Genomic DNA, 25,853 nt, shown 5'->3' with positions numbered 1-25,853 from the left:
AGGCCAGAGTTGGAGTCCCATTAAAGGGTTGATTTAAGCTGTCAAGGGCCAGAGGTGGAGCCCCAGAGGTAACTTGACCCCAGGCATCCCTGTTGGGTCTCTTCTCCAATTCCTTTTATCCTATTCCTTGGCCACAAACAACTGAAGAGGAGGGAGGACCTATTTTCCTGGGCTTTGGTTCGTAAAATCCAAGGAAGGACTCTGTCGCCCAGTTCGAATCAGATACCTGCTCAGGAAACCAGCCGCTGTGTCCAGGTATGCATACTGGCATATACAGCCATTTGGGACCCAGGGAACAGAGCCTTCCAAAGGCAGGTCAGGTGCAAGCCTGACCCCCAAGAGAATCAGTGTGGCCTGAGCAGCTGTCGAGATTGTGCTCACTACGGTGTATTACTTCTGCCATCATTCAGAGTAGTCAGGATATGGGAGAGGGGGCAGAACAGTATATTCTAAGGGTTGGTAATTCTGCATTTGTATTTTTTTTTTAATGTAGAAATGTCACCAGGCTATTTCATAGTGATTAAGGGGGGGGGGTATTTTTTTAATGTTTATTTATTTTTGAGAGTGGGGTGGGGCAGAGAGGGGACAGAGGAACCGAAGAGGGCTCTGTGCCGACAACAGAGAGCCCGATGTGGGGCTCGAACTCGTGCATTATGAGATCATGACCTGAGCCGAAGTCAGATGCTTAACCGACTGAACCACCCAGGCGCCCTTCTATTTTGTTTTGTTGTTTTTTTTTTAATTTTTTTTTAATGTTTATTAATTTTTGAGACAGAGAGAGAGAGACAGAGCATGAAGGGGGGAGGGGCAGAGAGAGAGGGAGACACAGAATCCGAAGCAGGCTCCAGGCCCTGAGCAGTCAGTCCAGAGCCCGACACGGGGCTCGAACTCACAGACTGCGAGATCGTGACCTGAGCTGAAGTCGGACACTTAACCGACTGAGCCACCCAGGCACCCCTGTATTTTGTTTTTAATACACATTGCAGGAGTTTTACTTCACTGCTGAAGTAGTTGGAGCCAACTGAAATGCTAATAACATCATGAAACAAAAACTTATTATAAAGCACAGGAACAAAATGTGAGTAGGTTAATGAGCCAGCTGTGGGTTCTAAAGTATTTACATTTGTCATCTAACTACCCCGTACTTTATGTTTTGGAAATCTGCTTTAAATATCTCAACTGAGAGGCATTATAGAAAATGCATGGAGAACAGAGTAAAATAGGGTAATGAGCTGTGGCCCCTTGGTTCTAGGAAAGATGGTCCAGTGCTCACTGAAACGAACCATCGGTCTTGGTTACTGCGGTTAGCATGGTATTTGTACCCAGATGTGGCCTGTCCCAGTTAGCGTGAGCATTCGTGGAGTCAGACGGTCCCGCCAAGTTCAGGCATCCGGCAGCTGGATTGCACGTTCTAGACCTTGGTTCCCATCTTCGGATGGCTGACGTGCCCAAAACGGAGACAAGCTAATGTCCTTTCCTTATCCAGGTGAAATAATTCATTCGGTTCCTGAACCACGCCTTGAGAACTGCCAGAATACTTGTTTATATAAGAGCTTCTGTGTTATGTGAGATAACACCTTAGCCAGCGTTTAAACAGCATGATTTGTAATGGGAATCCTCATTACTCCTGTGAAATGAAATTAATAAGTTATAAAGAAAAGGTTATTTCAAATACCAATAGAAAGTGTTTGATTGTTGGGGAAGGGAGGGAATTTAAACAGATTCGGAACATTTTAATTACACGTAACTTGAACTACTTCAGGAAAGACTATAGACTCTCAGGGGCAAAGAATTTTTTAACACTTGTAAATCATCATAAAATGAACGTAGTACTGTCTACAAATGTACATATTCATTTGCACTGCTGGTTCCTTTAAAAATTATTTGCGCCTATTTGCATGGTTCTCCTTAAGAATGATAAATTCACATATCTCAGGAAGCCTGTCATTCAGGACTTCAGATAAGATGGGCGTATTGAGAAGTTAAATACTTCTAACTTAGGGGTGCCTGGATGGCTCAGTCGGTTGAACGTCCGACTTCGGCTAGGTCATGATCTTGTGGTTCATGGGTTCAAGCCCCACGTCGGGCTGTGTGCTGACAGCTTGGAGCCTGGAGCCTGCTTCGGATTCTGTGCCTCTCTCTCTGCCCCTCCCTGGCTTGTACTCTCTCTCGAAAGAAATAAACATTTTATTTTTTTTAATTTTTTTTTTATTTTTATTTTATTTTATTTTTTTAAATGTTTATTTATTTTTGAGACAGAGAGAGACAGAGCATGAACAGGGGAGGGTCAGAGAGAGAGGGAGACACAGAATTTGAAACAGGCTCCAGGCTCTGAGCTGTCAGTACAGAGCCTGACGCGGGGCTCGAACCCACAGACCGTGAGATCATGACCTGAGCCGAAGTCGGACGCTTAACCGACTGAGCCACCCAGGCGCCCCAGACATAAACATTTTAAATACTTTTAAATAGTGGCAGCGTTGACAGTAATAGAGAAGAAGCCCTTATTGGGGGTTGGGCAGAACGTCAGAGCCACTGTGAGTGATTTAAGGGATGTATTGTGGGGAATTAAGCCAAAGGCGGTGCTGGGAGTGAAGCCGTCTGGAAGGCACCAGGTGCCTGTACCTGGTGGTGGGCCGAGCTGAGCAGGACCATCGGAGAAGAGAGGAGGGGAGAGGAGGGAAGGGCAGGGAGGGCCGGGGAGGGCAGAGCAGAGCAACCTGCAGTCTGCAAGGTTGAGGTGAAACTCACTGGAACAAACGGGAACTCGGAACTCGTGTCTGTTTCTTGCCGCCTCCCGCTGGCAACCTTGACGACACAGGTAACCTGCGCAAGAGCACGTGCACTTGACTACGAAACCGCACACAGACTTGAGCCAGGATTCTGAGAAGTGGGCGGGCTCAGGAATTGGCTGTGGCCCAGAGATCCGGCAGGATGCTGAAGCGCGGGCCCGGTGTCCCTGCAGGCGGCCGGGGCAGCAGGCAGAGGAGCCCCACCGGTTGGGGGTGAGCCTTGGTAGTGCCTGAGCTTAGAGCAGTTTTCCAAGTGTGAGCGTGGCCGCTGTTTCGCTTCCACCTTCCAGATCGCATACGAGCTCTGCGGCCATCCCGCCCCTACAGCTGGACAGGGAGGGGAGCGTGGGGCATCGTGGCTCCGGGCTAAGTGGACAGGAGCAACACGCGAACACAGCGCCTTGTCAGCTGAGCACCGGGACACGCCGTTGGGTCAAACCTAGCTCCCAGAGAAGGCCGTAGCCCGACATGATGAAAGTGTCCCTCTTACAACCCCAAATTCACTAACCCAAGATTCACTAGTCCCTTTTTGCATCTTTGGGTGATGTTCATCCGTCTTCAGGCTGGGTCACAGCCCTCCCACCCCCCTTGATGTTTGTCCAGCCTCAGTTCTGAGGCACGAGATTAAATACCGTCAGCGTACCTTTGCCACTAGGAGAAGGGGAGAGAGGAATAAAATGTTTATATCCAAATAAGAGAAAAGTACTATTACATTCCTTGTATCTGCACCTGGTCACAGGACCACTGCTGGTGTTTATAACTACCTTTGTGTGCTGGCCAACCTGTGTTCCCCTTGTCTTTGGCACAGGAGATGACCCAAAATGGAGTTCTTGAAGGGTCTAGAAGTGGAACTCTTATACACCAATAGGAGGAATGTAAAACGGCAATCCACTTTGCAAAACAGTTCGACAGTTTCTTACGTAGTTTAAATATATACCTGCTGTATGTTGCACACTCTTTACTTGTGAGAAATAAAAGCATATGCCCCCACAAAGACTTGAACACAAATGTCCATAGCTGCTTTTTTATAATAGTCTCAGACTGGAAACAACCCAAATATCCATCAACAAGTGAATAGATCTATTATAATAGTGGTATTACCAACACATATAATGGAATATTGCTCAGCAATAAAAAAGAATGAGCTATTGATACACTGAGCCATATGATGAATCTCAAAATAATTTTGCCTCATGAAAAAAAGTCCAGACAGAAAGTGCGTATTATAAAATTCCATTTACATAAAAGTCTGGAAAATTCAAGTGATCTATAGGGACTCAAGATGTGGTTCACTGGCCGCCTGAGGAAGAGCTATGGGCGGGGGGAGGGGATTACAGTGAGGCATGACAAAACTTGGGAATGATGGATATGTACAGTATCCTGATTGTGGTGATGTCTTCATGACATCTGTTTCCTCCGGCCTCAGAGTTAAAAGCTGTCCAAGTCTCCAACTCCCCGGGGCACTTGGCTATGTTCACAAGACAGTGACAAGTGTGGCACAGGGACAGAAGTCAAGCAAGTGATAAAAGGTTGCAAATAGTGGTGGGGTGAGATGAGGGATGGCCTTCAACCCATGTAACATACAAAGAATTTGGACTTTCAGGGGCACCTGGGTGGCTCAGTCATTTAAGTGTCCGACTCTTGGTTTTGGCTCAGGTCATGGTCTCGCGGTCTTATGGGTTCGAGCCCCACATCAGGCTCTGCTCTGGCAACACAGAACCTGCTCGGGATTCTCTCTCTCCGTCTATCTCTGCCCTGCCGTCGCTTGTGCTGTCTCTGTCTCTCTCAAAATAAATAAATAAACTTAAAAAAAAAAAAGAGTTTGGACTTTCCAAGGCCACCGGAGAATGAGCAGTGAGGCGAACATGAAATCATTCAATCTTTTTGAGCAAGTAGTTTTATTATGATTCCGTACAAGTGTTAATAGTACAGTAAACTGGGAAGGGCAGGTTTGAGAGATATTATGAAGTCTAAATTACCAGGACTTGGCGATGAATATGGTTGGTCAATGAATAGAAGAAATCAAAGCTGATCTAAAGATTTTGATATGAGTTATAATAGAAAAAGTTATGTATTTGATTAAAAAAAAAAAAACTCTGGAGAAGTACTTGATTTGCATGGAAATGTGTTGAGTTCAGTTTGGAACACATTGCATTTGTGATGATGTTAAAATATCCAAAGGAAAAACACCAACCATCAAGTGACATTACAAAATCAGAACTCAGGACAAGGGCAGGATTGCACACTTTGTGGTTCTACTTAAAGACAGGAGAGTTGGGGCGCCTGGGTGGCTCACTTAAGTGTCCAACTTCAGCTCAGGTCATGATCTCACAGTTCGTGGGTTCGAGCCCCGGGTCGGGCTCTGTGCCAACAGCTCGGAGCCTGGAGCCTGCTTCGGGTTCTGTGCCTCCCTCTCTCTCTGCCCCTCCCCCACTCGCACACACTCTTTCTCTCTCTCTCTCTCTCTCAAAAATAAACATTAAATAAACTACCCATTATTAAGCACCTTCCAAGCATTATACTGTATGTCAGTATCTTATTAATCCTCGCATTAACCTTGCAAGTTATATATTATTACCCTCATTTTGCAGATGAGAAAACGGGCTTGTAGACAGTGTTACTTAGGCGCTCGTAATTGGCAAAGCGGAAATGTAACCCTCATCTGTAACTGCAAAGCCCGGACCCTTAACCTCTATGCCATCCTCAATTCTTCTGGCAACTTGAGTGTATCATGAAACTTCTGCCTCCGGTGCCTTTCTTTCTGTCTGCTTCCTCCTGCGTCTAGACTGCTCTTTTCTTCCCTCCAATCCCCTTAAAGCATCGCACTCCGGCTGAGTCTTAAGTCTGTCGGAGAGTGCTCGGAAGGCTATTTTCCCTGCCTCCCCAGCTGATTCCGAGCCCGTCGTAGACCATCTCTCTTTCGTTGTACTGTACACGTTATTACAATCATCTGTATGCCAGTGTTTCCATTAGAGTAAAGGTTGGCACACCGTATTCAGTAAAGGGCCAGAGAGTAAATATTTTAGGTTTTCTGGGCCGTCCCATCTCCGTTGCAGCTTCCCGACCCGGCCGCTGTGGCATGAAAGCAGCCAGAGCAAGGCGTAGACAAACGAGTATGGCTGAGTTATGGTACAGCTTCATTTATGGACACTAAAATCTGACTTTCATGTAATTTCCACATGTCACGAAGTATTCTCCTTCTTTGGATTTATTTTTCTAATCGTTAAAAAAATTAAAAAAAAACAACGAACAAACGCGTTCGTATCTTGTGAGCCATTCGGAAGCAGGTGCCGGCTGGAGGTGGCCCATAAGCTAGAGCTTGCTGTCCCCTACACTAGAGTATGAATTTCTTGGCCACAGGTCTAGTACCTCTTTGTGAGGGTGACGATACCAACGTATTGTCCAAACTGGGATGCTCTGAAAGCGAAAGGGTTGCTGCGAGTGATGCTGGGACCCGCAGGCACAGAGGGGACCTAGGCCAGGCAGAGAGGGGTTGTCACCCTGGTCACAGGGTAGCCTGGTCGGTCGTATACAGCTTCATCTGGGGTCTTAATCGCTTGAGTCGCCCATGTCCCAGGGTTCATTTATTCTTGGTCGACTCGCTGGCTTTGGGATGTGTGCGAGGTGCTGAAGTCATTTAGAGCACTCATGTTTTACAGCTGCCACAGTGGCTCTGGAAGAAGCAGCTGTATATTTAGTAAATGGTTTTCAGAGTGGATGAGTGTGGAACCCGTGCATGACCTGGCCAATGAATTCATACAATTTTATAGCATGTCTCTTCCAGAGAGTTTTCCTCCATCGAGTACCAAGAGTATGGGTTCATGCTAGTAAAAATGAAAATGAAATTTGCTGTGGACAGAATTATAGAACAGAAGCAGAAGACTTGTTTCGCATTATATTTAATGCCTTCTGTCTTTCTTTTCAATCTTTTTGCAGTTTTTTGAGGTGCCATTTGATTCAAACATGAATAGGACAAAGAACAGACCTCTGGTTCGTGGACAGATCAGGTAAACTCACGAATCCAAGACTCTTTCACCGTGTAGAACATCCATTTGCTGGTTTATCCCGAATCGTTTCCCAGTCTTGTGCCTTGAGTTGTGGTGGGCAAATAACACACCCCCAAAGGGACCTACTGGTGTGGACATGCAGGACTTTTCACCTCTACTCAAAGTGTGCCACAGGGCACCTAAAACCGAGCTAAGATTTGCAGTCCCGTTGTTGGGGAAACTCATGCCGTGGATGTCTTTATGAGATCCCCCTTTGAAACGTGGACTTGTTTCACTTGTCCCGGCTGAGGATAAACACATTCCATTAGCACAAGTGATTTCAGACAAATCCACATAGGGTCTCCGAAGAAAGATCTATCCGAAGCCTTACTTTTGCAGACAGACTGATAATGCTGTCATCTGCCAAGCAAAGGACTGCCTCCATTACTCTTTCTACCAAATTCAATTAAGTAGAACTAAAAGGCATATAAATATTTTAATATCACTAATGGTTAATAATTAAACGTTTTAACTTCCTGGAGTCTTTGAAACTGGCATTGAAAAAAAAAATTTTTTTTTAAATCCAGTGGATATCATCAGCCAAGAAGAATAAAAAGAGGCAAATGGTTGATAACGACTCTTCTAAATCAGTCAATCCTGCCCTCACATTTCCAGGCAGTGCCCTCATGGAGCTTAAAATGTATTGGGTAACACTTGTGGATCAAACCAATCACACATTTTCAGTAAGACAATAAAGGAAACAAAGCAGGTACGGTCAGAAGTCTATGTAAAAATGATTTTTAATATTAGCTGTTTGTAGCCATTCAGTTCTTAAATGAGTTTAAAATACCATTATATTGCAAAGAGCTATGAAAACCTGTAAGAACAGAAATCTCATATCTATTGATAATTGATTTCTTTTCTTGAAATATAAATCAAGCCATCTGCTGTGTTTTTATTTAAAAAGTGTCAGAAGTACGTTTATTGTTATTTTTTTAATGTTTATTTTTGAGAGAGACAGAGCATGAGCAGGGTAGGGCAGAGGGAGAGGGAGACACAGAATCCGAAGCAGGCTCCAGGCTCTGAGCTGTCAGCACGGAGCCTGATGCGGGGCTCGAACTCACAGACCGTGAGATCATGACCTTAGCCGAAGTTGGACGCTTAACTGACTTAGCCACCAAGGCTCCCCAGAAGTACTTTAATTTGAAGTTGTTTTATAGGCTTTTAAAGTTTTTAAAATTTATTTTAGGGGGAGGAGAAGGAGCACTCGAGAGCACGAGTGGGGGAGGGGCAGAGAGAGAGAGAGAGAGAGAGAGAGAGAGAGAGAGAGAATCCCAAGCAGGCTTCACACTGTCAGCTCAGAGCCTGATTCAGGGCTCAAACTCACGAACCATGAGATCATGACCTGAGCTGAAATTGAGTTGGACACTTAACCGATTGAGCCGCTCAGGTGCCCCTGAGTGAAGTTGTTTCACAAGAGCAAATGCAAGCTTCGTAACCCATTTCAAAAACTAGAAGCTGCTTGTGCTGCTGGTCAGGTCACATGTAAGTTCTTGCTCCTTTCCTCAGTGAAATCGTACCCTCTAGAACCAAGGCAGATGCGGGACAAGCCCAGTAAGCAGCCATTAGGCATCTGATGGTGATCAGATAGAGGCCTGCCATTCTTCTGGTACCTCCTCTTACTTTGCCCAGTGTGGTCATTGTCTGCACCCAGGAAAGCCAGGCCTTTAAGTGCATCCAGAGTTGGGGGCTTGCTCGTTGGCCTTGGCAATGCCCATCCTTGAAAGGAGACAGGCTGGGGGCGCCTGGGCGGCTCAGTCGGTTAAGCGGCCGACTTCAGCTCAGGTCATGATCTCACGGTCTGTGAGTTCGAGCCCCACGTCGGGCTCTGTGCTGACAGCTCAGAGCCTGGAGCCTCTTTCAGATTCTGTGTCTCCCTCTCTCTGACCCTCCCCCATTCATGCTCTGTCTCTCTCTGTCTCAAAAATAAATAAACGTTAAAAAAAATAATTAAAGGAGACAGGCTGTCATCTAGTTATTAGTCTTGCTAAACTTGTAACTTCACCTTTTGTTTTGCAAGATGACCCCGGGTCTCCTTTATGACAATAAACCTTAATTGTTGCCTAAAGTAGCCTCCGAGAGGGCAACTTACAGGGCTGGAAAAAGAGAGTCAAACTTCTGTTATGAGCTAGCGTGTATTTTATTAAATCGGTACAATTGTAGGAGCTGTTCCGAGTCTGTGGCAGAAATCCTGCACTGAGAGTCACGGTTTTGAAACTGCAGACTTTGTATCCTGCCCGGTAGTTTTTATTATAATTTAGTAAATTGTTATCTATGACACATATTTTGTAAGTGGCTGGCTGCGGGGGTATAGTAGAAAGTCTTACGTCTGTCCATTAGTGTTTATTCCAGCTTTGGTGGTTCTGACATTCACAATAGCTATTGGGCATTTAGGCGTAAAGCCCAGCCAGTTTATTTTGAAATTCTTGATTTGGAATTTACTGCTCCATTTGATCGGACTGATGTGCCTTGTTGAATCTGTCCGACGTCGTAGGCACTGCAGTTTGTCATGTGAAGTGTAAGTTCCCGTCATTACTGACGGGCAGCAGTAAGCATGGTCAGTCTGGGAAGGAAATCCTTGGACATCTTTGCCACTGACGGCTGTTTCCTCCTTTGTACCTTGCTTGGCTTCTCTCCATCCTGAAGACATACCATGAGCATTTATGGGGTGGGTGTGTGTGTGTGTGTGTGTGTGGCATTAATTTTTTAAAGTGATTGCAATTTAGTTTGAAAATTTTTACTGAAGTGAATAAAAGGGTTTTCTAAGAAGTTAAAGGAATACAATTAAGGAAAGAAACATATGCCTGGATTAGTTATTCTTTTTTTTTTTTTTTTTTTTTTTTTTGAGAAACTGGGAAACACTGTGTGGACCCATCTGTGCATTTATGCACTCGCATGGTGGCCATTCTCTGAACTTTTGGTTTTCTCTTCCAGAAAAATGTGGCTGGGTAGGTGGGCACTGAATGCCTTATAGAACTGACACAGATGATAGAGCTTTTTTTTTTTTTTTTAGTGTTTATTTATTTTGAGAGAAAGAGCAGGGGAGAGGCAGAGAGGGAGGGAGACAGAATCCCAAGCAGGCTCTGCACATCAGGCACAGAGCCCGATGTGGGGCTTGAACCCACGAACTGCGAGATCGTGACCTGCGCCGAAATCAAGAGTCGGACATCCAACCGACTGAACCGCCCACGTGCCCCGAAGATCGTGCTTTTTTGGTTGTTTATTCTGTATTCCAGAAAGGATTAGAGGTATCGTGAGACTGTAACTTAATAAAACAGAGAAATGCGTAAAGAAAGTCAGGGTTATGGAACATAAAATCTGTGATAAAACGGCGAGAACAAGGAAAGCTTCTCAAGGTCACCGTAGTTGCTGAGGTTGACCTGTAGATTTCATTCTGCATTTCCTGGTGAAATCACAGTCCCATCGTAATGGTAAGCATTGCGTGCAATATTAATATTTAATTCTCCCTACAGCACCATGAGATAGGACACTTGAATATGCAGGTGAGAAGACTGAAGATCCAAGTGTTATGAAAAGCGGCAGAACCAAAATTTGGCCTGGCCCATTTGCTTCCCTGCCCCGAGTTCCTAACTGCTACATATAACCGTCTCTAAAATCTCTCTGTCCGTGAGAAGGAAACACCACCCTAGGGAGACCAAACTTCTGCCTCTCCGTTCTTAAAAAATAAGAAAGGACACTTGGTGACCATATTAGAAGAATGTCCTACATGACTTCCATGGAGGAAACCTATATAGATTTGTAAGGCATCTCCCGGCCACAAGCCAGAGCAAAAATACCCAAGAACAGCTCCTGCCGAGAACCGCGTAGAGCGAATCTTCTTGAAGCAGGTGGTGAGGAAGAAGCTCGTGGGCAGACGTATTGGCCCAAGGACCTTCTCTAGCGCGCCAGCTTGCTCCAGGGATTAAGCTGAGCCCGTGAAAGAGAGGAGAGAAGATGCCAGTCTTGTGTGTGCATCAGGCGATGCGGGGGATGTGCTCCCGCCACATGATATGATAGGAAAGCGGGGGCGAACGGTCAGGTGGCTCTTGGTCCCGGTTTGCCCAGGACAGTCCTGCTTTACAGCAGAATTATTGATGCTGTTCTGCTCTCACTCTTAATAATGTCCAGGCTGGATGATAGCCACACCACGTAATTTCTAGAAAGGGCTGGTGGTGATGACTGTAAAGTTTACAGAATTTCCTCCTTTTTAAGTCCATTTCCTACAAATTCCAATTGCTTTTTTTGCCTAGAGAAGAAAACAAAGAGGCCATAAATGGAAAGTATGTCATATCTAAATCAGACTGTAGGTCCACACCATAATACAGGCCTCTTCAACTAGCTTTTTCAAAATGACACTCGATGTCGGGGCGCCTGGGTGGCTCAGTTGGTTAGGGGTCCGACTCTTGGTTTCGGCTCAAGTCATGATCTCATTTTCGTGGGTTCGAGCCCCATGTCGGGCTCCGTGCTGATAGTGCAAAGCCTACTTGGGATTGTCTCAATCCCCCTCTCTCTCTCCCCCCCCTCCTTCCCCCTCCCCCACTTGTGCTGTTTCCGTCTCTCAAAATCAATGAACTTAAAAAAAAAATGACACTCGATGTCGACGTTTGCTCATAAATTGGAGAAGATGCGTAAGGCCAACTGACTCGTTTGGACGTTTCTGGCAAAAATGGTGTAGTCATGGTTCTGAATGACTGTTGTCAGGAGGGAGTTGGGCTTAGAGCTCCCCTTTGATTCTCCGGCAGAGAGCACGGTGTAGAATCCATGCCACACGTCAGGAATGCACACTGAAGGGAGTCTGCTCACTTGCGGAGTCGGACCTGCGAGCCCAAAGTCACTTGGCGGAGGTGAATGTCAGAGAAGCTTGCCTTCTTATCGGAAAGTCAGATTCGGTGTGATCCAGGTTTTCAGTTGGCGGCTGGAAGAAAGTTCATTAGCAAATTTTGAAAAATCTCCGTAATAGAAAACACCTCAGTCTTCTGATATTCTTTGTCTGGTAACAGAACCGAAGGAAAAAATGTCACCTGGCGGACTCCAAGCTTGGGCAGGTCACGGAATTAACCTTGCCCCACTGCCCCTTCCCCTCAGGGAGGGATCCTGATTCCAGCCTTGTTCACCTCACGCCGTCGTCGTGCGGGTAACAATGAGGTCAACAGAATCATGCAAATACATGTGCATTGTTGGGGAGAAGGTTTAAAACTCTAGAAAAACGAGTAGTTACTTGTAGAACTTCCACCTGTTTTCAAATTTTGCTTTACAATACAAATATTTCAGTACTTACAGGCAATGACAAAAAAGAAATTCAGAGGGGCTCCCGGGCGGCTCAGTCAGTTACATATCTGACCGTTGAATTCAGCTCAGGTCGTGATGTCACAGTTTGGGGGATGGAGCCCTGCATCAGGCTCTGCGCTGGCTGCACAGAGCCTGCTTGGGATTCTCTCTGTCTCTCTCTCTCTCTCTCTCTCTGCCCCTCCCCCCACTGCTCGCTCGCTCACTCTCTCTCTCTCTCAAAATAAACTTAAAAAAACTTTTACATTAGTTTCTAGGGATAGGGAGAAGGAAGCAAAACACTTGGAAAATAAGACAGCAGAGAGTGGATGTTACGTGTTTCCATTATCAGGGTCACGTGGGTAGGACCACCCTGTGGCATGTCACGGAATCCTTCCTTCCTCCTGCTGCCCTCAGGACACGTTGATGGGGAATGTTGTCCCTGTAGAGGACTGTGCTGGTTGCCAGGGTTGCTAACAGGTGGGTGACATGCTCTCCGTTCTCTTACGGTCACGTTGAGGGGACGGCAGCTCACACGTGTAAGGACACTGAGTGCTACCAGGGGTACGGTCTACACATGTAACGCTGAGTGCACCTGCCAGCCGGGTACCGCGCGGGACCCCAAGGTGCAGCGGGGAACACCGCGGGAGGGACATTGCTGGGTGATGCGGGAGCACAAAGAGGAGAACCTGATCCAGACCGCAGAGCTCCAGGGTGACTTAAGGGGGGCGCGAGGACGTCCGGGGAGACTTAGCAGAGGTGCGAGGACGTCCGGGGTGACTTAGGGGAGGCCCGAGGTGAGAACCAGAGGATGAGGAGGAGCTAAGCCAGCCTGTCCTTTTCCAAGTTCTTTCCGTTCCTTCCCCCTCCAACCACTCCTTTGTTGGTGGCCACTGACCTCTTTATCCCATCTGCCGTCTACAGACACCGCCCTCTGCCCTGTCTGTACCTCCAGCCCAGACCGCTCTTCTGAGCCAAGGCCTTTGAAAATCTCTTTTGGGGTCCTCTGTGGGTATCTCCGATTGCTTAAGTATATATCCCAGCGCACGGCTCCCCCGCTCCCACATGGCTTTTTGTTAACCAAGGTTCCGAAGTCAGGGGCCTGTAAGTCACTCTAGACTCCCTGTCTGGTCCCCCTCATCCGGTTGTGGAATAGACCATGTCTGTCCAGCCCCCTAAGTCACCCTGGAATGTGCCCTCTCACCCCCCGCTCTGGTGTCAGAGCACCCCCAGTTTGCCTGGGTTCTTAGAACCACGCCCCAGCTGCTCTCCCTGCCCGTTCGCCAGCCCTCTTTCCGTCTGTCTTCCCCAGGCTTTCCTTACATGATCACATTGGTCTCTGGCTTCAAACCTTTGGGGAGAGTCTTCTAAATATATTTAAGAAGAAATACTTGTTTTCCGTGCTTTACTATGTCTTACATGTAAGGCCTTTGAGGATCTGATCCTTCCTGGTCCTTCCAGCCTCCTCCTCTGACTGTGCGCATCTTTCTTCTTCTTCTCCTTCGTCTCCTTCTCTTCTTCCTCCTCCTGCTCCCTCTCCTAATGTTTATTTATTTTCAGAGAGAGAGAGAGAGAACAAGCGGGGGAGGGGCAGAGAGAGGGAGAGAGAGAATCCCAAGCATACTCCACATTGTCAGCACGGAGCCTGACGCCAGGCTCAAACTCACAACTGAGATCGTGACCTGAGCCGAAACCAGGAGTCGGACGCTTAACTGACTGACCACCCGGGCGCCCCTCTGCTCACCTTTTCTCATTTATCCCTTGGTGTTGAGACCGGATGGGCCCGCTGGTGTTTTCACCGAAGCACCATGCTCCCTCTTGTCCCACTGGGTGTGCTTCCCTAGTCTGCTCATTGCCTGGGCAGGTTTTGTGCCAAGCACTCCTTCCTCTGGAAGGGGCAGCTACGCCCGTAGTCCAGTGGGGCGGGTGGGGTTAGGTGTTTGTCCTGGGGCTCGCCCTCTTCTTCGTTTATGCCCCTGTCCTAGCCCCACACAGCCCTCTGCAAACCCTTTCCTTGGGCCCCTTGCTCCATTATGTTGTGTGTTCTTCTGGGACAAAGATGGAGTCTGCCCTCTGTTTATCTCCAGTCCCCAAGATCGTTTATAGAGAGCAGTTTCCTCAGTGCCTAACGTGTGCTCGGCACTATTTTTAATGCCACGACCTGGCAGGGAATGAAGCAGACAGCCATCCCTGATGTCATGGAGCATGCACTCCGGCCATCACATCCGGCAGACCGCTGATGCTTCATGAGGGATGCGTGGACGGACAGAGGGACGGATGTTAGAGAAGCGGAAATGACCTCCCAAGGGGAGGAAGGACAGAAGCGAAGACTCTGAGACGGGTACACGGCGCACGGTGTCAAGGGGATGAGGAAGCCATCGGGACAGGCAGAGGAGTGCAAAATATGTGTTTAAGGATAAAAATAAATGACTTGGCCAGACTCAGAGGGAAGGATTTGAAGGAGCAAAGTAAGGAAGCAGAGCCAGGAAGGAGGCCGAGAAAACGTGCCTGCCCCACCATTGTGACACGGGCTGTGCTGTAGGGATTGGACCGTGGTCTGTGTCGTTTGGGGAGCTCTTAAGCAGCTCAGGACAAGAAAAAGAAATAACAGGCCTGTGTATTGGGAAAGAAGAAATGAATTCTTCATTCACAGACCGTGTGATAGTTTGCCCGGAAAACTCAAACAAACCTACGAAAAAGCTACTAGAACCAGTAAGTGGATATAGCAGGGGCACAAGATACGAGGTCAGGATGCAGAATGCAACTGCAGGAAGCGAGGCAAAGAATTCTTAGAGAAAACACACAAAAGCAACAAAACAAAAAAGTACAAAAAGCACGAACCATAAATGAAGTCATAGGTGAGGTAGACTTCACCGAAATAAAAATCGCTGCTCTCCCAGAAACACTTCGGAAAACGACCGGACGGGCCAAAGAGTGGGAGAAAATATTTGCAAAGCATGGAACTCACGAAGGACTTGTGGCCAGAGTACATACAAAATCCCTAAAGCCCGGTGACAAGAAAATAGCTCAACCAAAAAATGGACAAAACGTTTTTATATAGTTTTTTTTTTTTTTTTTACGTTTATTTATTTTTGAGACAGAGAGAGACAGAGCAGGAATGGGGGAGGGTCAGAGAAAGGGAGACACAGAATCTGAAATAGGCTCCAGGCTCTGAGCAGTCAGCACAGAGCCCGACACGGGGGTCGAACTCACGGACCGCGAGATCATGACCTGAGCCGAAGTCGGCCGCTTAACCGACTGAGCCACCCAGGCGCCCCTGGACAAAACGTTTTTAAACAGACATTCCACTAAAGAAGAAGTCTGCATATCAAATAAACACACAAAACGGTTTTCATTATTATCACCAGTTCACTGGGGGAAATGCAAATTAAAGCCACAGTGGGACATCACTGCACATCTATTAAAACAGTTGACATTTATTTTTTTTTAATAGGAAATTTATCATCAAATTGGTTTCCATACAACACTCAGTGCTCATCCCAACAGGTGCCCTCTCAATGCCCATCACCCACTTTCCCCTCCCTCCCACCCCCCATCAACCCTCAGTTTGTTCTCAGTATTTAAGAGTCTCTTATGGTTTCCCTCCTTCCCTCTCTAATTTTCCCCCCTTCCCATCCCCCATGGTCTTCTGTTAAGTTTCTCAGGATCCACATAAGAGTGAAAACATATGGTGTCTGTCTTTCTCTGTGTGACTTATTTCACTTAGCATCACACTCTCCAGTTCCATCCACGTTGCTACAAAAGGCCAGATTTCATTTTTTTCTCATTGCCACGTAGTATTCCATTGTGTATATAAACCACAATTTCTTTATCCATTTGTCAGTTGATGGACATTTAGGCTCTTTCCATAATCTGGCTATTGTTGAAAACACCGCTATAAACATTGGGGTACAAGTACCCCTATGCATCACCACTCCTGTATCCCTTGGGGAAATTCCTAGCAGTGCTATCGCTGGGTCATAGGGTAGATCTATTTTTAGTTTTTTGAGGAACCTCCACTCTGTTTTCCAGAGCGGCTGCAGAACAGTTAACATTTCTAAAGCAGTAATACCAAGTGCTGGCAAGGATGTGGAGTGGCCTGAAAACAAAGTGATGCCGTTACTTTTGCGAAAACAGTTTAGCAGATTCCTATGAAGTCACACAAGATTTACCATATCTATAACCCCAGTCCCATGTGTGTCTGGAAACGTATGTCCATACAAAGATCTGTACGTGGATACTTATAAGTTTAATTGATTATTACTGAAAGCAACCTAAATGTCCTTCAGCTGGTGAGTATATACACATAAAATGACATGGGCACATTTCAGAAGCATTGTAAGTGAGAGCAGACAGACCCAAAAGGTTACATACTGTGCCACCCCGTGTAGGTGACATTTTGGAAAGCCAAAACTCTGGGGACAGAAACCAGACCAATGGCTACTAGAAATCGGGGGTGAAGGAAAGGGAATGGAGTACAGAGGAGCATGAAGGAACTTTGTGAGGTGACAGAAATACTCTATATCATTTTTTATGTTTTGAGAGAGTCAGTGGGGGAGAGGGACAGAGGGAGGGAAAGAGAGAGAGGATCTTAAGCAGGCTCCACACTCACCCGAGAGCCCGACGCGGGGCTTGATCTCATATCCGTGAGATCGTGACCTGAGCCGAAATCGAGTCAGACACTCAACCAAGTGAGCCACCCGGACGCCCCAGAAATAGTCTATATCTTGATCATGGTGGCGCTTACACCCTTGTGTATCTTTGTCGGAGCTCGGAACTCACTGTCCTCTCAAAATGTGTGAATTTCACTGCGTGCACGACTAGTGGGTTTTCAGGGCGCTTGGTTTTCCCTGGGACCATGCTGACGTAGCCTGCAGAGCATGAGCGTTTGGGGTCGGTCTGCCTGGACTCAGAATCCAGCTGCTGCTTCTGCTCTCCCAGGCGGGAGCGTGTTAGGAGACGGCTGTGTCCTCTTCTCTTAAGCTGGGGCGCTTACCTCTTGGGCGTAGGTGAGGCTGCGACCCTTCTGCTACAGCAGTGAATGACAGTGCGGTCTTCACTGTGGTGGCTCCTACTTTTTTCAACAGCCCCGGGCAGAGCATCTCCAGCTCAGCACTGGAATACGGCTGACGTGACCCAGCTCCGGCCCTCCTTACTGTCCTATCGGGAGGTACAGAGTAAACCAGTGAGCCAAATAAAGTTTCAGAGGTCCCTCTCGATGGCCGTCAGGTGTCCAGGGAAAACAAGGAACCGGATAATATAGAGCCAACTGGCGGAGACCGCTTGAGGAGGAGGTGGGGTATGCGCTGAGCCCCGGAGGTTGAGGATGCAGGGAAGGGGGGCAGCGTGGGCAGAGGGAACAGCAGGTGCAGAGCCCGGGCGGTCAGGGTGTGCCCGACCCAGTGAAGAGCACAGGGGCCGCAGTGGCCAGAAGGAGCAGAGTGGGAGGAGATGAGGTCACGAGGGCACCGCAGTGACAAGTCTGGCTCAGAGGCGGTGTGCAGCGGGAAGCCAGACGTGAGTCGTAAGCGTGGGGTCGCTGTGGTCACACTGATGTTTGTGAGGGAAGTCTTCAGAATGTACCATGGCGTCACGGGAGCGAGCAGAGGCCTGGGACCAGTCCAGGGTGAGCTGACGATGGCTTAGACCAGGGCGGTCACGGTCGGGGGGGGCAACCCAGAATGCACACTGGCCACCACCGCCCACGAGGTCACTTAAATTGTGTCCGCTTTTCAAAGCCTTTGCCGCTTCCTGTGGGTCATGGATCTCCCGCAGAAAAACCCCGCCGATCCCTGCCACCCTGCCTTTGCGCCTCCCGTTCCTTTCCACCTGTCTTCTCGAGTTTTCTCGAGACCTCCCTTAAGGAAGGTCTCCGCCGTCTACACGTATCTGCACCTTTCTTACACTCCGCAGCTCTTCGTACGGGTAGCACGTAATTCGTCAGGAGCAGGCAGTGTAGCAAAGCAGTCGTCAGCCCCGCCCCTCCCAAGAAGCAGCAGCCCCACTGTCCAGCGGAGCGCCCCCAACCGTCACGGCAAAGACACGTGACTGTGCAGTCCGGTTGCCAGCGCTGGACATCGAGACACAGCGGAGTGGACCCTGCCGGCAGACAAGCCCCTTTAGGAGCCCCCGTCTCTCCTCCACCGGAGTCCTAAAGGCAGAATGGCACGAACGCCCAGCCATCCAGATACAGACTTTCCCCTCGTTCCCTCTTTTGATTTACCTCGGGGATTTTTTGTGGATGTGGTCGTTATTTCCCAGAACTGTACATGCCTAACCTTGCGTGCACTTTATGGATCACTGCAGGGGATTTCAAAGGATAATTTTGAGTCTGATGTATTTTCACCTCAGGGATGAGCTACATAAAGTAAACTCCAACTCCACTCTGTTTCAAGACAGTAAACGTGCAGATTCATTTCCAGCCTCCGTGCCGCTCGCCTTGCTGTTTAGCGGGCGGCCGCTGCAGCTTTGTCTGTATTGTTTCCCGTGATGGAGAAAGTGACATTGACTGTGTTTAATAAACAAGGAATAGTAAGATAATTGTTTTCGAAATAGCCAGTTACAGGATAAACATCCCCTTTACATTTCAGGCAACAGAAATTTTGTGCAATTTTGTTGAGAATCAAAGACAAAAATCCTTACAACTAAAATGCCATTTAGTGAGAATAAAAATCTACAAAATTACATTATTAGTTATTTCAGTTTCCCAAGGAGAATACAGATGACAGTACTTCTGAGTACCTCTTTGTTGCCTACATAAAATGACAATTCGGTAAATCTAAGGCATCACTTACCATTAAAGGAAGACAATCTTTCATATCAACTCTCAGAGAAATCCCGCTTTTCCTGTTTTCCTCACCAGTGGAAAGAAAGATGACTTCTTTTTTTTTTTTTTAATACTAAGATGACCTTTAAATTCGTCCTGGCTCTCGAAGGCACCCAAGAAGTGATGATGCTGATGGTTGGAGTGAGCTGTGACCATACAATAATTGCAGGTGGTGAATAGAAACATCCTATCGTAGCTTCTGTTTACCAAATGGAAGCATTTGACCCCACGGCTTTCTGCTTTTTACTTTAGCCCCGGGGCCTTCATGGTAGAATTATTTATCAGCGCCTTTAATGGCTTGGGGGAGCCACTTGATGAACTTGAGCCCGTTGTACCTCACATCACTTAGGAAGCATCCCAGATGCACGTGGGCTAAACTCAAGAGTCCTGGCGCATTTGGCCAAAGAGCTCTGGATGGCTACGTTTGCACCCGAAGATGTCTGCAGACAATGGCTCCGGAGGGTCCGAATGGCGCTATCGTGACCTCCGGCGCTGGCGCCTCGCCAGAGTTTGTCCCTGTTAACTCGGAGCCAGACCCGATGCCTCTGTTCCCCTGAGGCTGCGTGTCAGCACAGCTGTGTCACAGCCCGAGGGACCCACAGCTCTGGTAATCTGGCTCCACGAGTCGGTGAGGAACTTGTCACAGGCAGAATGGAGAAGTGCCATACCTCTGAGCCTCCCGTTGCCCTGCTGCGTTTGCATCCTCGCTGGTAACTCTTCCTTCCTCCTCTTACAGATCACACGTATCCAACGCCCTTGAACTCCTTCCATTCACCAGACATCCCTGGCTACCTGCAACATTGGTTCTCATCAGATAGAATGGATTTGGGGGCGCCTGGGTGGCTCAGTCGGTTAAGCGTCTGACTTTGGCTCAGGTCATGATCCCGCGGTTTGTGGGTTCGAGCCCCGCATCGGGCTCTGTGCTGACAGCTCGGAGCCCGGAGCCTGCTTCGGATGCTGTGTCTCCCTCTCTCTCTGCCCCTCCCCTGCTTACATTCTGTCTCTGTCTCTCAAAAATGAGTAAACGGTAAAAAAAAAAAAAAAAAAAAAAAAAAGTTTTTTTAATGGATTTGGTAGTTTTAGGATGAGCCAAGGTGAGGGGTCAGAGGGACAGGGGTGAATGTCCCTAGTAGTTCTTCCTAAGATACACCTCACTTCTGTTTCAGAGGACCAGATGTTTTTCCACAGCAGATAAGAGCTTCTGGAATCTGGCACCTGATGTTGGCAGTTGTTGGGGGCCCGTTTCTACCCGTTTCTACCTATGGTCCCCAAGCCCAGAGCCCCTCAGGCTCGCCTGAGAACAGGCACAGACTCCCCTAAGGGTGTCCTTGTGCCTCTTCCAACCCCATCACCCCACTGGGGCCCTTTCTTCTGACTTAGTATTTGGACAAGTGGTCCCTGTGTCTTAGAGAAGAGTCTGCTGAATCAGCAGCTGCATCTACTTTTTCTCTTGTTCTCCTTACCGCCAGACTTCTGGAAAGGATGGCCCCCTCAGCGCTTCGGTCACGGTTTAGCTTCCTCCCGCACTGTCCGCCTCCGCTTTTCTCTGTACGTGAACTTCATTTTTCCCTCGCGGCCCACTGGCTCTTCCGATCCCACTTTTGCTTAAACGGACTCGTCATCCAAATGGCAGCCTCAGCCTCAGCCCCCTGGTCTCCCAGCTGAGTCCTCTGTCCCAGTTCCCAAGCCTTGTGAGAGGAAACGGGATTGCCCACGCTTGGGCCCGACATTTCATCCCTGGTCCGGTCAAGGGAAGGGGGTCCACGAAGGACCCGAGGCTGCCCCTCCCAGGGCTCCTTCCGCTGCACTCGAGCTTCCTCTTGGCCCGGTATGTGTCTTGGGCCCCCGTTCTGCTTTGTGACTTTCCAGCCGTGACCCACCTCCCCCACCCCCGGTGCACAAATTCTTGCGGCCAGCATCTTAACTTTAACATTGAGCGCGTCTTGTATTTTGCCTCGCCTGTGGAGCGCGTCCTCCCATGCTATCCTGTTCTTGGCCGCTCTTCTGCAGGAGTGTCCCTGCTCCTGTCTAAGCCAGAGTTTTCCGCCGTAGGTTCTCTTTGTTCGTGGACAAGAGAGAGATACGGCACCTTTAATCTGCCATCTTCACCTGTTTTGAGGTCCTTCAGACTTGTATCTTCAACATGTATTTTTTTTTTTAAGTAATAACCTTTTCCCTGCTCTATCCTAACAAAAAGGAATCGTTCTTAAGAACGTCAAGGTCTGCTGTTGCTTCCGGATTATTTTAAAATTAAGCAATCCCTTTGTCGAATTCAGTTCATTGAGAATGTGTTGATTACCCATCATGTTCCCAGTACCTCCAGTTCTGTTTTCGCAAGGCTCCAGAGGCTTATAATCGCGGTGAAAAATTAGCCAGATGCTCAAAAGCCTTCGCAGATGGACGAGGCAGTCCCGTCAGTACGCACTGGGTGGACCGAGGGAGTCGGGACAAGCGAGACGTCCCCTGGGGGGTCAGGGAAAGGGGACGTGGGTCAGGGCGGCCTGGCCAGCGCGGGAGCTTCCTGAAGAAGACGGCCTGGTTATTTTTGTGGGCTGCAGGCGGGAGAGATGGAAAGAGCAGAGCGGGGAGAGAGGTTATTGAGAGAGGACAAATTAACACACTTGGGGTCGGGGGCCGCCAATGCCCGGTTTTTAAATAAATGACGAAGATTGAGTTTTCGAAGCCAAATGAATGGATTGTGTAGCTGGCATGATTAACTTAAAGAACAGGGTTTAGCTTAAGCATTATAGGGATTTGCAGGAGACATTTTTCAAATTTACTGAAGGTTTTACCAGTAAGCACTTAAGCGAATGTAAACAGTTTGCAGGCTGCAGGGGAGCTATGAAGACTGTTCATCATCCCGTCACCCTGGTCCAGCAGACAAGTACCCAGACCGGGCTGACGCCCCACAGAGTTTCCAAGGATTGTTATGATTAGTCTCTTGGCGTGTATATATTGCAAATGTAATAAGAACATAAACATTTTATAAGTATAGGAGGTTTTTTTTTTTTCTTAGTGCTAACCAGTCATTCAAAATGGCAGGAACGACAAATTCGGTCTCAGAGTGGTGCCAGTGTGGAGAATTTTGGTCTTAAAATCGTTCGACATTATGAACCGCGCAGTATGAAGCGTCCACAAAAAAGTTTAGCGTGTATCATCACGCTTAGTCACGACAGTGGGTGAGACAGAGGAACGCCGGGGGGTCTTCCAGAAGTGAACATTCCTTTCTCTCGTGGTCATAAGCAAAATGAAAGCATTTACAGCTCTTCTTTTTTTTTTTTTTTTTTAATGTTTATTATTTATTTTGAGAGAGAGAGAGAGAGAGAATCACAAGTCCCAAGCAGCCTCCGTGCTGTCAGCGCAGAGCCCGACGCGGGGCTTGAACTCATGAACTGTGAGGTCATGACCTGAGCCGAAATCCAGAGTCGGACACTTAACTGACTGAGCCACCCAGGCGCCCCTACGATTGTTCCGAAGCATCGTGAGTTGTGAACACTTCTTGTCAGCAGTGCTGGGGACGGGGGGTCCTTCAGCTCTCACGTCCCATCTTATAACGAAAAAAATACTCAGATATTCTAGTAAATATGAGTATGAAGGGTAACGCATCCACTTGAGCAGTAAGTCACAGGAGCAGACACCCGACACCTTTCATTCATGACCTGGAGTCCGTGAGTCAAACGCCCTATCGCCTTCTCTCTCTCTCTCTTCTCGATCAGATGAGGTGACAACATTTGGCCATGAAACGCCATTCCCGTCGACTGGTGGTAGTGTTTGTTCTGTCTTTCGTGTGGTTTGTAAAGGTCTGTTTGAGCCGGCGTTTGGGGCAGCTGCCTTGGATGCAGGGAACAGAAAGATGAGTGGCACAGGGTAGAGGCCCTGAACCAGGTAGGATGTGGCGGGTGGCCGGGGAGGGCACCAGAGCTGTCCGCGTCAGGACTGAGCCGTGCTGTTCTCACGAGGGTATGCAGGCCACCCGAGGGCTGGGGGTGGGGGGTGGGAACAGGAAGGAGAGAAGGCTGAGGGAGAATGTTCTTGCAGGACTTGTTCTGATGTCCAGGCCGAATCTTAGAGGATGGGAAAGAAATAACCACACGGAAGACGGAAGACAGTACGGGGCGGAGTGGGGGGTCAGCTCCGGGGCCGTGGTGTTATCCGTACCTCAGAGATCTTTCACCTGGACCGCAGATTGCAAGACAGCGGCCAACAGGCCCAATCCTGAAAAGGCCTTTTTGTCGTTGTTGTTTGGCCTGCTGGGCTTTTCTACCGTTGCCGGCACTTGAAAATAGAAAATGTAACAAAGCCCCAGGTTTCTGGGCTTTTTAGCACATTCCCACATGGGATCGGCCAGTCAGGCCCGATTAGCGGTTCTCCGTTGTTCATCACTCGGGCTTTTACCCCTGTAGATCGCCAGCCTGGTCCCCCTGGGTATCCGTCCGAGCAGGCCCTGCAGGAGGTGAGGTCACCTGCGTCTATACCTTCGTCTGCGGGTAGCCTGTACCCCCAAGGTGCTCCGCAAAGCTGCAGGGATGGGTGGTTTTACTTCCCAGATTCTCTTTTTATAAACTGTGGTTTTTTTAAAGCTTTTCAGAGCCGCCTTAAAATTCATTCACCCTAACTTTATGTAGGTGAACAACACGGCTGTCTTAAATAGAATCCTATACATTAAAAAGGGAGGGGGTAAGAGGGGCGCCTGGGTGGCTCAGTCGGTTGAGCATCCGACTCTTGATTTTGGCTCAGGTCATGATCTTACGGTTCGTGGGTTTGAGCCCCAACTCGGGCTCTGTGCTCCGGGTGCAGAGCCTGCTTGGGATTCTCTCTTTTCCCCTCCCTTTCTCTCTGCCCCTCCCTGGCTCACTTGCGCTCTCTCTCTCTCTCAAAATAAATGGATAAACTTAAAAAAAAAAAAAAAAAAAAAAGGAGTGGGGTAAGAAAATTAAACCGTCTGGCTCCACCAGGAAACTGGAAAGATATCGAAGGTGCTGTGGGAGCCCGGGGGGGAGTAGAGTTCGGGAATTTGAGAAATACACTGATTTGGGACCCCAGCACTAGAAACGTGGTTTCCGTGGATGGGATCAAACAACAGGAATCTCTTCTCACTGAAAATTCCAGTCTTTCTACAGATAGATTCTCCTCAATTTACACTGAATTGACGTAGCGTAACTCAAGAGTCCGCGTTTTGCTTTATCCCTGAATTACAAGGCCCCATCTCAGAGGTCAACACCGAGTAAGGCTCATCTTCACTTTTCTTCCAGCCTCCACCCTCCCACCCCTGCCTGTCTTTTCCCACCTCCCTCCTACATCAGTAAGATTCTTTCGGCTGACTTTCAAAACTCATTCAGCTCAGACCTACTTTGTTTTCCTCCCTGGAGAAGAAAAAAAAAAAAAAAGCTTTTCTCAATATAATGCTGCAGCCCCGTGTTCTGAGTAGAGTCATTGCCCAAAACACCTGCTTATTCTTGAATTTCTCCTAATTTAAAAAAAAAAAATTTTAACGTTTCTTATTTATTTTTGAGACCAAGAGAGACAGAGCACAAGCAGGGAAGGGACAGACAGAGATGGGGAGACACAGGATCCAAAACAGGCTCCAGGCTCCGAGCTGTCAGCACAGAGCACAACGCGGGGCTCGAACCCACAGGATGTGAGATCATGACCTGAGCCGAAGTCAGATGCCCAACCAACTGAGCCACCCAGGTGCCCCTTAAATGTTTTTAAATTCTCTTTTAAAATACGTCTTGCTGGGGCTCCTGGGTGGCTCAGACAGTTAAACGCCCAACTCTTGATTTTGGTTCAGGTCATGATCTCACAGTTCGCGAGTTCGAGCTCTGCATCAGGCTCCATGCTGACAGTGCGGAGAATAAATAATTCCATTTAAATTATTTAATTATTTATTTATTTAATTATTTATTTAATTATTTATTTATTTAATTATTCTGCCAAGAATAAATAATTCCATTTAAAAAATAAAATAAACAGGGGCGCCTGGGTGACTCAGCTGGTTAAGCGTCTGACGTCAGCTCAGGTCATGATCTCACGGTTCGTGGGTTCGAGCCCTGCATCGGGCTCTGCTGACAGCTCAGAGCCTGGAGCCTGCTTCTGATTCTGTGTCTCCCTCTGTCTCTGCCCCTCCCCTGCTCATGCTTTGTCTCTCTCTGTCTCTCAAAAATAAATGCTAAAAAAAAATTTTTTTTAATCTTAAATAAATAAAATAAATAAAATATATCTTGCATCCACATTTGCTTTACCTGTTCCTTAAATTCTGACTTTTCCTTATTCCTCTCCTACCTTGCAATATCTGCAACTTGAGTCTTGTTGAGAAATAGAAAACCCCTGGAGAAGATTTTGGGGACACGTTGTCAAAGCAGTTATCTGGAGGGGCTTACCCCCAAAAGCTCAGGTCAGAGCTCAAATGTGGGATTCATCCAGGAAATGAAAGCTAAATTAGCTTGGTTTGATTAAGGTTTGGGGTTTTCTTTTGTTGTTAAAGGAAATTTTATTTTGTAATTTAAAAATCATTTATTCTGGAAGAAAAGCCAAGAAGTATGAGATTAACTTTTGTATAAACCAATTACCTATAGAGCTGCTTACAATGTAAAGCTTTCTGGATTTAATGTCACATTTCGCAGACCTCTCTGACACATGACTTAAACAGAAAGACCACATTTCTCCCGTTAGTTATTTCAGAGTCACGTAATGTGGATTATGTTTATTAAGTGCAGTAAATAGTCATCAAATTAGAGCTTGCATATTTTTTTTAACCTCCTTTGTTTCTAATTTCTGCAGAAAATTCCACTTCGCTAGAGCTACTTAGGATTGGTGTTTAGTAAACGAAGGAGTACGGTATTTTAAAGGAAGAATAAATAATTCATAGGAACGTGTTGACAACCCCCACCCCCTGCCCCCCACCGTCCCCTGGTCTGTTGTTCCTTT

General features: G+C 47.6%; 1 protein-coding gene across 1 annotated transcript in view; it reads left to right on the top strand.

Annotated features, from left to right (window-relative positions):
- LOC109245837 (protoheme IX farnesyltransferase, mitochondrial) overlaps nucleotides 1-25,853 on the top strand; it is a 138,651-nt gene that overhangs the window by 88,943 nt on the left and 23,855 nt on the right. The window contains exon 5 of the mRNA XM_053892767.1: nucleotides 6,726-6,796. Coding sequence (XP_053748742.1) covers nucleotides 6,726-6,796 — 71 coding nt within the window. The remainder of the gene's footprint in view (nucleotides 1-6,725; nucleotides 6,797-25,853) is intronic.

Source organism: Panthera pardus, unplaced genomic scaffold (assembly GCF_024362965.1).
Source record: "Panthera pardus isolate Hobbes unplaced genomic scaffold, ASM2436296v1 HiC_scaffold_3, whole genome shotgun sequence".
NCBI classification, from domain to species: domain Eukaryota; kingdom Metazoa; phylum Chordata; class Mammalia; order Carnivora; family Felidae; genus Panthera; species Panthera pardus.
Note: the sequence above shows the minus strand (reverse complement) of the source record. Positions and strands in the feature narration are given on the sequence as shown.